Below are 15,014 nucleotides of genomic sequence, written 5' to 3' on the forward strand. Positions count from 1 at the left end.
TGGGAGAGGCAGAGCCACGAGCTGCTTGCTCACCACATGTTGCCTCCTTCCTTTCTAAGAGGGGGGCACCGGGGTGAAGAGAAAAAAGCCGCGCTACCACGACGAAGCGGACCAGAGCGCCTTGCAGAGGATGACCCGCCTGCGCGTGACGTGGACCGTGCAGGAGGACAGCCTGCTCATGCTCTGCCGGATCGCCAGCAACGTCCTCAATGCCAAGGTGGGCGGGGAAGCTGATCTCAGCAGCGAGGCTGGGAGGGGGCGAATTGGCAGCCAGCAAGTGGGGAGACCGGGGGGGGCGTCTTTGGGCTTCCCTTGTGTGCAAAGGGTCCAGGGATCCTGGTCTTGGCTGAGCGGGGGCTCCTTTCTCTTCTCCTACGCAGGTGAAGGGGCCGTTTGTCCCCTGGCAGGTGGTGCGAGACATCATGCACAGCAACTTCGAGGAGTCGCTGGACAAGACGTGCCACTCGGTGGGGCGGAGGGCGCGCTACATCGTCAAGAACCCCCAGACCTACCTCAACTACAAGTGAGGCACTTTCCTCGTTTCATAAGCTCTATTGGAAATTTTAGGAGAGCAGTTACCAAATGCAGAGTGTTGTCTCCCAAGACAAATAACATGCAGATGTTAAGTCTTGCATGCAGTGGTCCACAAACTTGGAAAACCTTTTTACATTACAAATTCAGCAGCTGTCCTCGGGGTGTACTTCAGTCTAAAGCGTTAAGGTGATTTCTCCACGGTGGCTGCTAGGGCTGAGACAGAGGGCAGATGGCTGTGCCATTTATTGTTAATAAACAATATAGACCGAGACCAGATGGAGTCACACCCACCTTTCATTGTTAATCCTCTTATCACCCTCTGGTGGTGAGTTAAGCGTTTAATAAGTGCTCTTTCTGAGCTTTTGAGGCTGCTGCGGCTTTGAAATTATTATTATATATCTATATCTATCCCACCTTTTTCCCTGACAAAGGGACTCAAGCTAGCTTACAGCTAAAATAGAAACAGCTAAAATCACCAGGGGGAGGGGAAGCAAACATTTAAAAACTATTACTATTACTATTACTACTACTACTACTACTAATAATAATAACCTAATAATAATAGTAATTTTAATATTTGTACCCTTCCCCTCTGACTTGGTTGCCCCAGCCATTCTGAGCAACTTCCAACAGATATAAGAAAACAATAAAACATCAAAACATCTATACAAGATACAGATGTATATGTGTGCGTGTGTAGTGGTTTATTAAAATGTACAGATCTTTGCAATGAAAAGATCACAGCACCAGCCCTTTGGTCAGTTTCCGAATGTCTGTGGGAACAAAAAGGGATTCACCTGCCAACGGATGGAGAGCAAGGAGGGAGCCAGTCTGGCTTCTCTGGGCAGGGAGTTCCCAAGTTGCCTGGGACCAGACCACCACCAAGAAGGCCCTCTCCGTGTCCCAGTGTCGGGGGGGGGGGTGTTCTGTCCTTCGCTGCCTCCCCTGCTCTCAGGGCATCCTTCAGGGCTCCCTCCCTCCTGGGGTTCCTCTTCCTGAGCTGTGAGCGAGGAATGAGAATTTGCTAAGAACACAGGAATGCTGTGGCCAAGGGCTCTCCCCATGAGGCGATGGTCTGAGAGCCAACATTTTCCCTATCACCATCGAACGAGTCGGCCATCCCTCCTGGGGAGAAGAGGCTGGTGCCGGGGATGCCCCCTTTTGGCCGCCTCTGTGGCTCTTGAAGTGTTTTCTACAGAAGCCAGCCTTCTCGGAGGGAGGCTCAGCTTCAGGGCTAAACTGGGGGGTGTCTTCCGCAGGGTTTGCCTGGCTGAAGTCTACCAAGACCGGACTCTGATTGATGACTTCATGAACAGGAAGAGTAACTACCAGGACCCCAAGGTGAGCAGGGGCAGGTGTGGGGCTCTGGGTCCATGCATGCACCCCTGCCCTACATGGGCAGAGATGCTGAGCACAACTCCAGGGATGGTTTCTCTGTGCCCCTTCAACCTTGAATTATTTTCTTTAGTTGCATTTAACACTTGATTGTAAAAAACTTCAAAGCAGTTCATCATCATCATCATTAGTTTCTATACCACCCTTCATCCAAAGATCACAGGGCAGTTTACAATATGAAAACATAACAAGACATACCATAATAACAAACAAAAACAAGACACACCCAGTTTAAAAGGCCATACTTTAATTAGCCAAAGGCCTGGGAGAAGAGGAACGTTTTTGCCTGGCACCTAAGGATGTGCAACAAAGGCAACAGGCGAGTCAGATTTACAAGAAGATAAAACAATAAACTCAAGAAAAAACCACAACCCTGCTTTAAAACGTGCAAAAGTTAAAATAGAGTAAGAATATATCAGCTTCTAAGCCTCTGGGTAGGCATGCCTAACTAAGAATGCTTTGAGCAGGTGCCAAAATGAGTACAGTGACATCAACAGGCAGGGAGTTCCAAAGTGTAGATGCCACACTAAATGATCCAGTTATTACAGGTGTGGAATGGGAATTCTGTGTCACCTGTAACAGGGCCAGTTCCACTGAGGGACGTGGTGGAGTGGGGAAAGGCGTTCTCGTGGGGAATCTGGTCCCAAGTAGTTAAGGGCTTCATATACAAACAGTGACACCCTGAACATGGCCCCATAGCAAATGGGCAACCCTTGCCAGCCTCGCCACAAGGAGTGGGCTGATGCCAGAGCCACTGGTTCTGCCGCCTCCTGCCCCTCTTGGGGTTTGGAAGGCGGGCAGGAGGCCTCCAGCCTCCTCCCAGCCCCTCCTTCCGCCCCTGCCCTGCCAGAGGAGCCCTTGAAACAGAGACGAGTGCGCAGGTGCCATTCATGCAGGTGACCCTGAGAGTTGGAACCGGGTGTGGGCCCTGCTTCGCTGGTTCCCAGGACCAGGCTTTGTTCAGAACTGACCTCCCTCCCTCCCTCCTCTTCTCAAAGGTTTGCGCAGAAGAGTTCAAGGAATTTGTGGAGAGGCTGAAGGAGAAGTTCAGCTCCACTCTGGGGAATCCCAGACCTGCTATTCCAGACACCCTGGAGGAGCTTTTCCGCAGGTATCTCCTTGGCCAAACCCCGCTGGCAGAGCTGGGTCAGGAGCTGGCAGTGGCTGGGGCCTCTCTGGATCTCTGAGAGGGTGGCCCTGCAGGAGCTGAGCTGCCCGTCTGCCGAGAAACCAGCCTGCTGTGCCCGGGGGAATTGCAGACCTGGCTCTTGCCCATCAGAATCTGCCCCAGTCCCTGGCGGGTCTGTAGGAAGCGGCCTTCAGCCAGCTCAGTCTGGCAGAGGCTTTCTGGGGTTTGGGGCCCAGGGCTCCTTTTGGGCCACCTGCGTGCCGGGGTGGGTGTACGCTACCCCGGGATAAAGGGAGATGCGCCTGTGAGTGCCACCTAGGTGAGATCTCCCCATGGCTCCTTCCTTGCCCTTTTACAGGTTCCGAGTTCTGGCCATCGGAGATGAAACGACCCAAAGCAAGAAAGAGGATGTGCTCAGCAGGTGAGGCAAAGTGGGCTGGGGAGAAGCATAAAATGCTTCCTTCTCCTGTTGGAAACCATTTGAAACTGAAATCCAGTATCCCCAGGTGCCAAGACACCCCCCACCCCACCCCATTCCTGCTTCCCAAGCTGGGATCACATTGCTAAGATGTGGAGCGGTTTATTCATCACTGAAGTTAGGCTTTATCTTTAAGAAAGAAGGATCTGTGCTGCGAAGGTCGATTTCATATTGACACAGGCTCTTTCCTTCCAGCATCGCCGACATCCACTTTCTGGTGCTGCAGAACTTGATCCAGAGCACGCTGGCCCTCTCCGACAACCAGATGAAGTCCTGCCAGTCATTTCAGGTAGAGAGAACCTTGGTCTGCTGAGGTGTGTGCGTCCCCTCACCTATCTTGGGGGCTCGAGGAAACATACTGGGGCTTGAGCATCTGCTGAGGAGACTGATGCCTGGGGGAGTGGGGGGGAAAGACAGCTGGCCTGTGCGCCTGAGAACTTATAAATAAAGAGACTTCTGGATGAGACCAGTGGCCCCTCTAGTCTGTTGCTTTCTGAAGGTAAAGGAAGGACTGGACCCTGATTAATAAAATACACACAAGGCTTGGCCAGCAAGACTCTGGGAGGAACTGCGCATAATAATCTGCCACACCCTGGCCCAGGACCCTTTTATTAACAAAAGAACTCTTACACAGCGTTTGTAAGAACTAATCAGATTTCCTCTGAGCGTTTCAAAAAATCCCCACGTGGGACAAGACAAAGTCAGATCAGAGGAATCCATTTAACTACAAAGACTACTTTGAGCATGCATACATGTTTTAGGCTAAATAAAACAGGAATCAAGGAGGGATGCTTTTAGCAAACCCCAGAGGTCATAAACAGGCAGGAAACAGGAATGGAAGGTAGGGGTCTAGGAAAAGGTCTAGGAGGCACTTCAAAATGCTGGCAAAATGATTTGGGCATGTTGGAAATGGCAAAAGTGGGCGGAAAAGATGCTTGAAAATACAACGGAAATGTTACCCTCCCCAAAAGCAAACAAACATTGAGAGATGTTATAACAGGGAGCTGAAGTTCCCAGCTCTTAGCTGCCTGAGTGTGTGTTTGTGTCCGCAGACCTTCCGCCTCTACCGGGAGTACGGGGACGACCTCCTGGTCAAGGCCTTCTTGGACTGCCAGAAGAGGAGCCTTGTAAACCGCCGGAGGGGCAACCACAGCCTGGGCCCCAAGAAGAGCCGGGCACTGCCCTTTGTGCCCATGTCTTACCAGCTCTCTCAGAGCTACTACAGGTCCGTGCCCTGCCTGAGGCTGCCAGTGCAAAGCAGAGGCTGTGGGAATGGGGGCGGGCAGCCAGGAGAACCAAGGCTGTGTTGGGGGGAACACACCCTCCCAGGGGAGCCCAGACGGCCCTTCCTGGGGGCTTCCCTCGCCCCTTTCTGCCTGGTATGCTGGAGCACAGGAGAGCCCACCCCTTTGTCCAACCAGGGGAACAGAAGGTAGCTTAGCTCTTGCGCCATCTTCCATGCGACTGCCCTTTGTGAGAGACGTCTTCAGGTATCTATAAAGGGCCGTCACATGGAGGAAGCTTGTGCTTCCTGCTGCTTCGGAGGGCAGGACCCACCCAAGGGAGTCCAGTTGCAAGAAAGGGCATTCCAACTGAACAGTAGGAGGACCTTTCGGACGGTCAGAGCTGTTCAGCAGAGGAACGGACGCCCTTGTCTGCCAGGGATGGTGATTCTTCTTCTTCCTCTTCCTCCTCTTCTTGGTTTTCCAGATTATTACAAATTATTACAAATTAGTTCAAATTACTTCGATATAATACAGTAAGTTCTCCCTCCTATTGCAAACATACGTCCATTACTTCCTCATGTAGCCACTTCATCCTTCTTTCACCTCCTCTTTAATTCTTCTCTTGATGTTAGTCCAGGGGCCAGCAAATCTTTTGAGCAGGGGGCCGGTCCACTGTCCCTCAGACCTTGTGGGGGGCCGAACTATATTTTTTTTGGGGGGGGGGGGGGAATGAACGAATTCCTATGCCCTACAAATAACCCAGAGATACATTTTGAATAAAAGGACACATTCTTCTCATGTAAAAACATGCTGATTCCCAGACCGTCCGTGGGCCGGATTTAGAAGGCGATTGGGCCCAGATCCGGCCCCTGGGCCTTAGTTTGCCTACCCATGTGTTAGTCCATTCTCACAGCTGACCTTTATTGTTTCCTTACACACAGCACCTTTCTTGTTTCTCATAAATGCAGGATCCATTTCATGTGTGTAGTCCTTCATAAACGTTGTTCTCAGACCTCGTCCGCCGGGAGAGTTAATCGCTATCTTTCTTTGTGCATTCCATTCCTTCTCCTGTCCACCAACTTGCATACAAGCTGCGGATATAAATAACTCCCAGATAACATGTCCACTCTCCGCCATTAAAATTCCACTCTGGGGTTCTTCCTCGGCACACAGCTAAAAACAGATCCTTTTTCACAAATGCAGCCTCTTGACAGATTTAATTAGTAGCTGTTGCTCTTCTCACTCGGAATTGCTCCCTTCCACTCCTGGTCCAGTCCAGAGATAATTTTAAATCAAGTCCAATCATCTTCAGTTGAGGGGGGAGGGCATAATAAAACATTGTTAAATTCCCTGGAGGGCAGTGGAGATTGACCGCCATAAATTGTGACGTCAGCTGAAAGCCTCTGCCGGGGGTCCCCCTCCAACTCAACAATTCTCGGATTCTCTCTCCAGGGTTTTCACATGGCGGTTTCCCACCATGCTGTGCAGCGAATCGTACCAGTTCCTCTCGAAGCTCCAGGAGGCCGGAGCGCAGGACCAAGCCACTCGCTTCTCTTTCAAGGACCAAGACGACTCCTTTGCCTCCGAGGAGATGGTCACCTTCCCTCTGGACGGCCCTGGGGGCTACTGTGCCGCCATCCTGGCCCTCTCCTCCCTGGGCTTGGTGTCTGTGGACGTGATGATCCCAGAGCAGATTGTGGTGGTGGACAGCACTCTGGTGGAGAACGAAGTCATTAAAAGGTGGGGCTGCCTTGGCGCTTGGTTTGGAAGGGGGTGGCAGTGGGGGGAGGTAAACTGAAGCCCGCCCACCCATTTGGAGTGCACAGCAGCAGCAGCAGCAGCCCTGGGGCTCTTCCTCAACCCCTTTCCCTGAGGCCTCTGCGTGAGCTGCTAAGCCAGGGGGCAGAGGTTTTTCTGGTGGCTTTGCAATCCTGCTGAGGCCATTGACTGGGGTTTGGTACACGTGAGGAACGTGTGGAGATAGAAGAGCAAGGAGAGGCTCATAGCTGCTCTTCAGGCGGCAGCAGCAGCAGCAAGATCAGTGAGCTGCCTTTGTCTTGTGTTGTTGTTGTGATGTTTGTTGGTTGCAGTTTGCAAAAAGATCAAAAACAACTAAATGGCCTTGGCCCAGTGCACCTGAAGGAGCGTCTCCACCCCCATTCTTCAGCCCAGACACCAGGGTCCAGCGACAAGGGCCTTCTGGCGGTTCCCTCCCTGCAAGAAGTGAGGTTACAGGGAACCAGGCAGAGGGCCTTCTCGGTTTGATGTTTGAGGTTTTATCTCTTAATAATAATAATAATAATAATAATAATAATAATAATAATATTCTATTGGGAGCCGCCCAGAGTAGCTGGGGAAAGCCAGCCAGATGGGTGGGGGTGGGTATGTATGTATAAATAATAATAACAATTATTATTATTATTATTATTATTATTATTATTATTATTATTATTATTAACTAGATAAGCTAGAACAGATGGAAACAACTGAAACAGAAAATGTATAATGGTGTTTAATGCAAAAGGCCATTATGTCATTGGGTGAACGTTTTAGACAAGTCCTACCCACCCCACAGAAAGATGTTCACAGGACTGTTTAAACAATGTTTGCAAAGCAGCGGTGTCCTCTGGGTGGAGAGCCGACCCCTGCTGCAAAAGGCTTGCTGGCCAGAGGCTCCGCTGGGGGAACTGGCACCAGGGGACCTTTGCAGAGCAGCTGTAGATTCCACAGCAGAATCAGCCACCCAAAGAACACACACAAATGGCAAATGGAATACCACCCCGAATCAAATGTGCCAGAGCCGCTTTTGTTTTTAGATTGGTGGGGATTAATAGATCTTACACGTCAGTCCAGGAAGAATATGTGGCTCTTCTTTCCTCCCATTTGAGTTGCACAACCACCAGGGCAAGTCAGGCTGAGAGATAGTGTCTGGCCCGTGGCCACACAGGAGGGCAACCCGCAGGAAATGCTGCTGGCGAGGGGGGGGCGGGAGCTGCTCCTTTGATGTAGCAGACCTTGAAATGGGTGGGGGGATCCTGTCTGCTCCTTGCAGCCTGGGGAAAGAGGGGCTGGAGGAGGACGATGAGGAGGATGACGACGACGAGGACTTGGAGGAGAACGCAACCAGCAAGCGGCAGATTGAAGTGAAGGCCCACCAGGCGTCGCACACAAACTACCTCCTCATGAGAGGCTACTATGCCCCCGGCATCGTCAGCACTCGCAACCTGAGCCCCACCGACAACATCGTCGTCAATTCCTGCCAAGTGAAGGTGAAGATGAGGAAGACCCCTGTCCAGGACAGCCTCTGGGCCCAAGGTCAGTCTGCAGGCAGAGGAGCTCTTCCTCCCCTTCCCCCTGGCAGGGCGACGGCTTCGTCTGCCAGCGAAGGACGTGGGCTGCCTGTGTGTGTGTTGCGTTCTGAAAGCAAGGAAGGATTTGGACCCTGATTAATAAAATACACACGAGGCTTGGCCAGCAAGACTCTGGGAGGAACTGCGCATAATAATCCGCCACACCCTGGCCCAGGTCCCTTTTATTAACAAAATAACTCTTAACACAGCATTTGTAAGAACCAATCAGATTTCCTCTGAGCGTTTCAAAAAATCCCCACGTGGGACAAAGTTAGATCAGAGAAATCCTTTTAACTACAAAGACTACTTTGAGCATGCATACATGTTTCAGAGTAAATAAAATAGGAATCAAGGAGGGATGCTTTTAGCAAACCCCGGAGGTCATAAAGAGGAAGGAAAGGAAGGACAGGCAAGGAAAGAGTATTTACCATTGTGAACTCTGTTCCTGGCCCTTAAGATCTATCTAAAGATTAACCAAACTAACAAAAGCTACATCAATGTTACCTTCTATCTTTATGTACTGAGGATGCCTGGTGAAGCAACCAGCCTGTTTTAGAATGCTTATATGTGCCTGTCAGGTGTAGAGAAGGAAAATGGCAGAGGTGCAGAGGCTTGTGGGATTCGACCAGAAATCGTGCCAAATGACGCAAGCCCAGTCAAAGCAACGCTTTCATCGCTGACACAGTGGTGTGTTGCATTTTTCATCATTCCTCATAGCAATCCCACCTGACCCCCACATATGTGGCAGAGCGGCTAGCTAGGGTGGCCTGCCGGGCTCCTTCTCTCCTGACCCGCCCCATTTTGTGCTTGCAGGTCCACCAGATCTGGAGAACCTCCCCGTCGGAGCCTCCTGCCTCCCCATCGCCTTCACCAGGCTCCTTGGTGTCCAGGAAGAAGACTGCCAGGCAGGCCGCCTTCTTCAGTCCCTGGAGCACCTCTCTTACAGCCCTGCAGATGCTGCTGCCACCCTGGAAGTCTACAGAGCCATCGGAGAAGCTTCCCACTTTGGAGTGGCCACGGTGGACCTTGCCAGGCAGTTCCAGCCCTACGAAGTGGCCGGCGGGGAGCGCAGGCGGCTCTTGCCCCAGTACCTCCAGGTGGGTGCGATGTCTCGGGTGGATTTCGTCAGGTAGGAAGGGCTTATTATCCTGTCTCACGTGCACGTAGGATTTAAAACACTGGGTTAGCAGAGTTAAAAAGTCACCATCCCTTGCGACATTTAAAACAGAAACTAGAGACTAAGGTTAAATTAGTTTAATTTTGTTTTGTCCAGACAGTGATAGCAGGCTGGAATTTCCCTTCCCTCTCAATAAAGAATCAGGCAATTAACTGTATGGTAAGCGTAAAAACAATGTTTATGTGCTTTAGATAGCCTTGTCCTTGATTTCAGCAGTAACAGCAACAAATACAAAGCAGGCAAATCTACTTTTTAAGTTGCATTCTAAAAATCCAGATGGAATCTTCTCTCAGAGGAGAATGGACAGACATCCTGCTCCATCAAAGGTTTGGCAAGAAGAAAGAGACTGAGCCAGGCAGGAAGGAGACAGTATTAAGATCTTTTGACTCCTTTCCCCACCACAGTACGTAGGGGATATGACCTCAAAAATTGTCCTGTCTGGGAATTCTGCAACTTTGTGGCTCTTAACCCATTCATATATGGCAAGCACAAATTGTCATTTGGACTGCAGAGATCCCCACATGATGATGGAGAGAAATAAGAAGAAGAAGAAGAAGAAGAAGAAGAAGAAGAAGAAGAAGAAGAAGAAGAAGAAGAAGAAGAAGAAGTACCCCACCCTTCCCAGTTCAAAAACTGGGCTCAGGGCGGCTAACAACAAATTTAAAACATGTAATTGTAAAAGCAGCATAAAATACAGTATAAAAACATGAATAACAACAAAATTCAAAGTTCAGAAATCAATTTAGGGGAAATCCATCTAATAAGCATTAGATAATCCCCAGAGCTAGCTGGCTGAATTGGTCCTACTTGGGCCAGTGAGGAGGCCAGGAGAGAATTAGCTGTGGGGTCTCAGAGCGGGGAATCTTCATAAAAGGGAAGGGGAAGGGAAGGGAAATAAAAGATCAGGCCGAATTCAAATTAAAGGCCAGGCAGAATAGCTCTGTCTTACAGGCCCTGCGGAAGGAGGTTAAATCCTGCAGGGCCCTGGGGGAGGATAGTCTGACTTTGTTAGGCCCTGAGACCTCTAAACTATGGTTATTCATGGACCTTAAGAGATCTAGTTCTGTAGGCTTTTGCTCTGATTCTCTTTGAAGGTGGTCCTGGTTTTCCTTCTCCCCCTTAGGACCTCATTGACCTGGAGCATGTGTTAGAAGTCGGCGGCCACACCACCCGGCTGGTGGCAAGGAGATTCGCCAGCCCCTGGCTGCTGCACTCTGTACGCCTCAAGGAGGACGGTGGCGAAGTCCTGCAAGGCAAAGACTCTGCTCTCCCGAAGGACCCGGCTGAGTCAGGGGAGACGGAGCTCAGCAGGGCTTCTCCTTCTGCTCTGTCGGAGGAAGAACCAGCGAGGAAAAGGCAGAAGATGGAGGAGGAGAGTCTGGATGGAGAAGCTGCTGCCCAAGGCACCCAGAGCATGCTGGGAGAAGGAGCCAACAGCCCTGTGGTCCTGAATGCCAGCCCTGGGGGCGCAAGGACTCCAGAGATGCAAGAAGGAACGACCACACCAGAGCCAGGCTCCATACGAGGCTGCAGGATGGACGCTGTGGGGAAGGGCAGTGGGAAAGAGGCCTCTGGTCTGAGCAGCCAGGAAGCCGAAGACTGTGGTGATCACACCAGGGAGCCACGCAAGGATCCCGTCTCACAGCCGGAAGCAGCCCTCGGTGACTCCAGCAGTAGGTGTGAGGAGCCCCACTGAGCTCCTTCTCCACACTTGGCAGGCAGGAGAAACTTCAGGAATGGGTTGGGGGGAGCCTGCAGCAGGATCAGGCCAAAGGGGGCCCCATCCAGCCCACATCCTCTTCTCCTAGCGGCCAGCCAGGCAACTCACAGTGAAGCCCCCAAGCAGGACCTGAGCACAACCCCCCGTCCTCCAGCAACGGGTTGGAGTAATAGGGAGGCCCTTTGTGTAGAGGCAATCCATCAGCCATTTTATTTGTATCAATCACTCGTTCCGCCTTTCCACAGTTTTAACCATGCTCTAATAACAATAAATAATTTTTATTTATTTATACCCAGCCCTTCCCGGTTCAGAAATCCAGGCCCAGGGCGGCTAACAACAAATTTAAAACACTTAAACAAAACAACAAAAACAACAAAGCAACAAAAAACAGCATAAAATACAGTATAAAACGGGAATAACAATAAATTCAGAATTCAAAAATCAATTTAGGGAGGAAATCCATCCAATAAACATTAGATGATCACCAGGGGTAGCTGGCTGAATTAGTCCTACTTGGGCCAGCGAGGAGACCAGGGGAGAGTTAGCTGTGGGATCCCAGAGCAGGTAATCTTCATAAAAAGGGGGGGGGGGAGGAAAGGAAGGGCTTGCACCATTTAAATAATTGAATAATTGCAAACATTAGAAAAGTAGTCATAAAAATACATTGAACATTAAAAAGTACACAACCAAACTGCACAATTTCCATGTGAACCATAAGATCCAAAATAAAGGTACAAAGACTTAACAGCACCAACACCAACAAGACATCTCTCCCGCCCCCCAAAAACCCCCACAGCTTTTGTAGTCCGTCAGTCATGTCAGTTTGGGCCTCCCCCCCCCCCCAGACCAGGTGGGGAAAGGCCTGCAAGGCAGGGCTGTCCCCACCCATGCCATGCCTTTGGCGTGCCTGCTGTCCTGGGGCTCCTGCAGAGCCATGGTGGGGCAAGACCACTTGTCAGTCCACAGGGCCTGCCGTCTTCTTGTTACCTTGTCAGTATTTTCTCTCTCTCTGTCGCTCTCTCTACAAGAATAATAATAATATTTTATTTATACCCCGCCCTCCCCGGCCAAGACCGGTCTCAGGGTGGCTAACACCAAATATAAAATACAGTAAAAACATGTTGATTAAAATATAGGTTAGAATACAGTTTAAAATAGAGCCTTGTTTTAGTGGTAGCCTATAGATCAAAGCCTTAAGGGGAGAAAACGTCAAATATTCCCCGGGGCCAACTATCCATGCTGGTTCTGCATGGGCCAGCATAAAGAGCCGAGGGGAAATTTATATACAAAATCCTATATAAGGGGTTCTATTATTTATTTTTTTTAAAAAAAAAAGAACTGCTCCTTCCTGGTGGCTGCTTTTTGTTCCCCAAGCCCCTTCCCCCTGCACGGGGCCCTCCTGTTCCTGGTTGTGCTGCTCATCCAAACCAAGCAATGTGAGGAGGTGGGATGGACCCCTGTTGTGCTCCTGGTGCCAGTTGTGCTCTCTGCTCTTTTTCCTAGGATGTCCTGCGGGGAAAGTATGGCAGGCAGAATACGAAAGGTGAGTGTGCAGATCAGATGAAACGAGAGAATTCCCTTTGCCGGAGCAGAGTATTCAGAAGCAAACAACAAGGTATTCAGGTTTTCCCCACCAAACCCCTTGAGATGTTCCTGCTGCTGTGGCAGGATCTCAAAAGGGAACGAGGCTCCGTTTGTGGCCAGGGCAGCACTTGTGCCGGTGGATTTGAGGGGTTTTCAGAGAGGGACTTCCTGCTGATTCCAGTACTTCTGGGACCTCTAGTCAGCTGTATTGTGCTTTGGAAACCCAACCTGCCCCTGGGGGTTGTTCTCCAGGAGGTTGGCACCAGTCTTAAAGATGCCTCTGGCTCTTAAGTTGAGACGCGAGTAGGCCTGGCTGGGACAGACCACCAAAAGCTGCTGGGATCTGCTCACTCACTGTGCTGCAGCCTTCAGCGGGGCCTGGCCTGTGCCTGTGCGTACAAGTGCATTATTTGTTCAATTTGTTAGTTGTTTTACCTTGCCCAAAGCAACTTACAGCCAGCCAACCAAATAACAAAACAAAAGCCCATATAATTAGAACCAAGAAGAGAAATAAATTAGAAACATCCCACCCACTTCTAAAAGGCCAAAGATAATCAAAGGCCTGATTATAGAGGGGAGTTTTTGACTGGTGCCTAAAGATCAGGAATGTGCCAGTCAAGCAGGAAGCCACCCCAAAGAAGGTCCATTCTCATGTTGCTTCCTTTCGTATTTCCCACACAAGAGGCACACCAATAAGATGATGGTCGCAGGATCCAGGTTGCTTCATGGGGGCAGAGGCTGTCCCCTTTGCCAATTCCAGCAGTGGTTCTGCTCCTCTCACTCTCTCTCCTTGCACCTCTGCTCTCAAAACAGCGCTGGTGGGAACATCAGCTTTGTCGGCCGGCCATGGCGCATCGTGGACGGCAGCCTGAACAAGCCAGTCTGCAAGGGCATCATGGAGGGGGTTCTCTGCCACATCATGACCAAGCCTGGCATAACGGAAGCAGCTCTGTGCCACCACTATTTGGGCGTCCTGCAGCCGGTGGCGCTTCTGGAGATTCTGCAGGTATGTTTGGTCTCCTGGGGTCAAGGTGGATCCCCTCTGTCCAGGTGTTTCCAGCTTACCTGCATGTTGCTGCCTGTGACCCTTCCCAGTGCTCAGCATGCAAGAACAGCAACCGCTGGTAGCAAAAAAGGGAATCGCCATTTCTGCACAGGCCCAGGGCAGAGGCAGAGGAAGGCCCAGGGCAGAGGCAGAGGAAGGAAAGTCCCAGCCTCTGTCTTAAAATAGAAGTTTATATATTTAGCCGCATTTGTTTCCCACCCGACTTCCAAGGCCAGAGTAAAGCACTTAGGCATTTTCTGGCAACTCCTATTCAGGAGATTTGGAGATGGAGCTGCACAATAGCGCTGGTTTTCTGCACCCTTGATGGATGCAGAGCAGGACCTGCCCACCCAAACTCCTACCATTGTTAGGGAGCAGAGCCTTGCTGTGGTGGCACAGGGCAAGGAGGGAGCCACCCTAGGAAAGGCCACGGTTCTCTTCCTGCCTAGGGAAGGCATTTAGGAGGCACACTCCACCTTAGCATGTGCCCATCAGCAGCTGCTATTTTCTTACATGTTGAAAATGCTAAATGGCCAGTGGTGGACAGAACTGCTTGTACATCTCTCAATAGCTTCAGCCAGCATGGCCAGTTGGGATTCCAGCAACATCTAGAGGGTCCAATGTGCTCCCCGCAATGAAACCACTGCTTTCAATACAGCCTACGCCCAACACTTTTAAAAAGGTTAGCGTTCAGTAACTCTGTTTTGCTTTACAGGGCCTTGAATCTCTTGGCTGCATCAGGAAATTCCACTTGAAGCAGCAGAGAGCAGCCTCGCTCTTCTCGAAGCCGGCCCTTGAGGAGGTGGTTGGCAGCCCCAAACTGAGCAGCACGCCGGCCGTCTTCTATGAGCCCACCGTTGACTGCACCCTGAAAATGGGCAGGGTCTTTCCCTATGAACTGAACTGGAGCAAGTGGGTGCAGATGGCTCCCTTGTGATGAGGCCTCTTTTGTACAGTAGGACCGTGAATGTCGTTGCGTGCTTTTGCTAATAAAGAGATCGTTCCTGTACCTCCTCCTGACTCTCAGCTTCTGGCTTGACCCCATAACACACAACTGGGAGGATACTGATGACGGTGGCAGAGTCTGGTGCTGTGGCAGCACAGGGGAAGCAGGTGAAGCACCTGAACGGCTCCTACTGTGAGCAAGGCAGTGGCTCCTCTCAGGTGGGGGAAGCTACTTTCATCTGTGGAACCTCAGCTCAAGCCAGCTTTTTAAAACGTAGCAGAAATGACTGCAAAAAATTAGGATACTCCCCCAAACACCAAGCTCTCCAACTATTCCTCTTGTCCCTTTGAGCTGGTGTGCATTTTGGCTCCGAAATGTGTAGGATGCAACCCTCCCTGCCCTTCTTCCACATAGAGAATGAGAGAACATG

General features: G+C 50.7%; 1 protein-coding gene across 4 annotated transcripts in view; it reads left to right on the forward strand.

The window, feature by feature from the left end:
• Positions 1-14,647, forward strand: part of GTF3C1 (general transcription factor IIIC subunit 1) — a 37,071-nt gene extending 22,424 nt beyond the window's left edge. For all 4 annotated transcript variants that reach the window (XM_083711235.1, XM_083711236.1, XM_083711237.1 and 1 more), the window contains 14 exons: positions 60-217; positions 381-523; positions 1,794-1,875; positions 2,928-3,040; positions 3,417-3,479; positions 3,732-3,825; positions 4,589-4,761; positions 6,215-6,502; positions 7,815-8,077; positions 8,926-9,209; positions 10,413-10,962; positions 12,513-12,552; positions 13,407-13,599; positions 14,354-14,647. In XM_083711235.1, coding sequence (XP_083567361.1) covers positions 60-217; positions 381-523; positions 1,794-1,875; positions 2,928-3,040; positions 3,417-3,479; positions 3,732-3,825; positions 4,589-4,761; positions 6,215-6,502; positions 7,815-8,077; positions 8,926-9,209; positions 10,413-10,962; positions 12,513-12,552; positions 13,407-13,599; positions 14,354-14,575 — 2,666 coding nt within the window. In that variant the 3' untranslated portion in view covers positions 14,576-14,647. The remainder of the gene's footprint in view (positions 1-59; positions 218-380; positions 524-1,793; positions 1,876-2,927; positions 3,041-3,416; positions 3,480-3,731; positions 3,826-4,588; positions 4,762-6,214; positions 6,503-7,814; positions 8,078-8,925; positions 9,210-10,412; positions 10,963-12,512; positions 12,553-13,406; positions 13,600-14,353) is intronic.
• Positions 14,648-15,014: the final 367 nt, after the last annotated feature.

Source organism: Podarcis gaigeae (assembly GCF_964106915.1).
Source record: "Podarcis gaigeae genome assembly, chromosome: 14".
Classification (NCBI taxonomy): Eukaryota; Metazoa; Chordata; class Lepidosauria; order Squamata; family Lacertidae; genus Podarcis; species Podarcis gaigeae.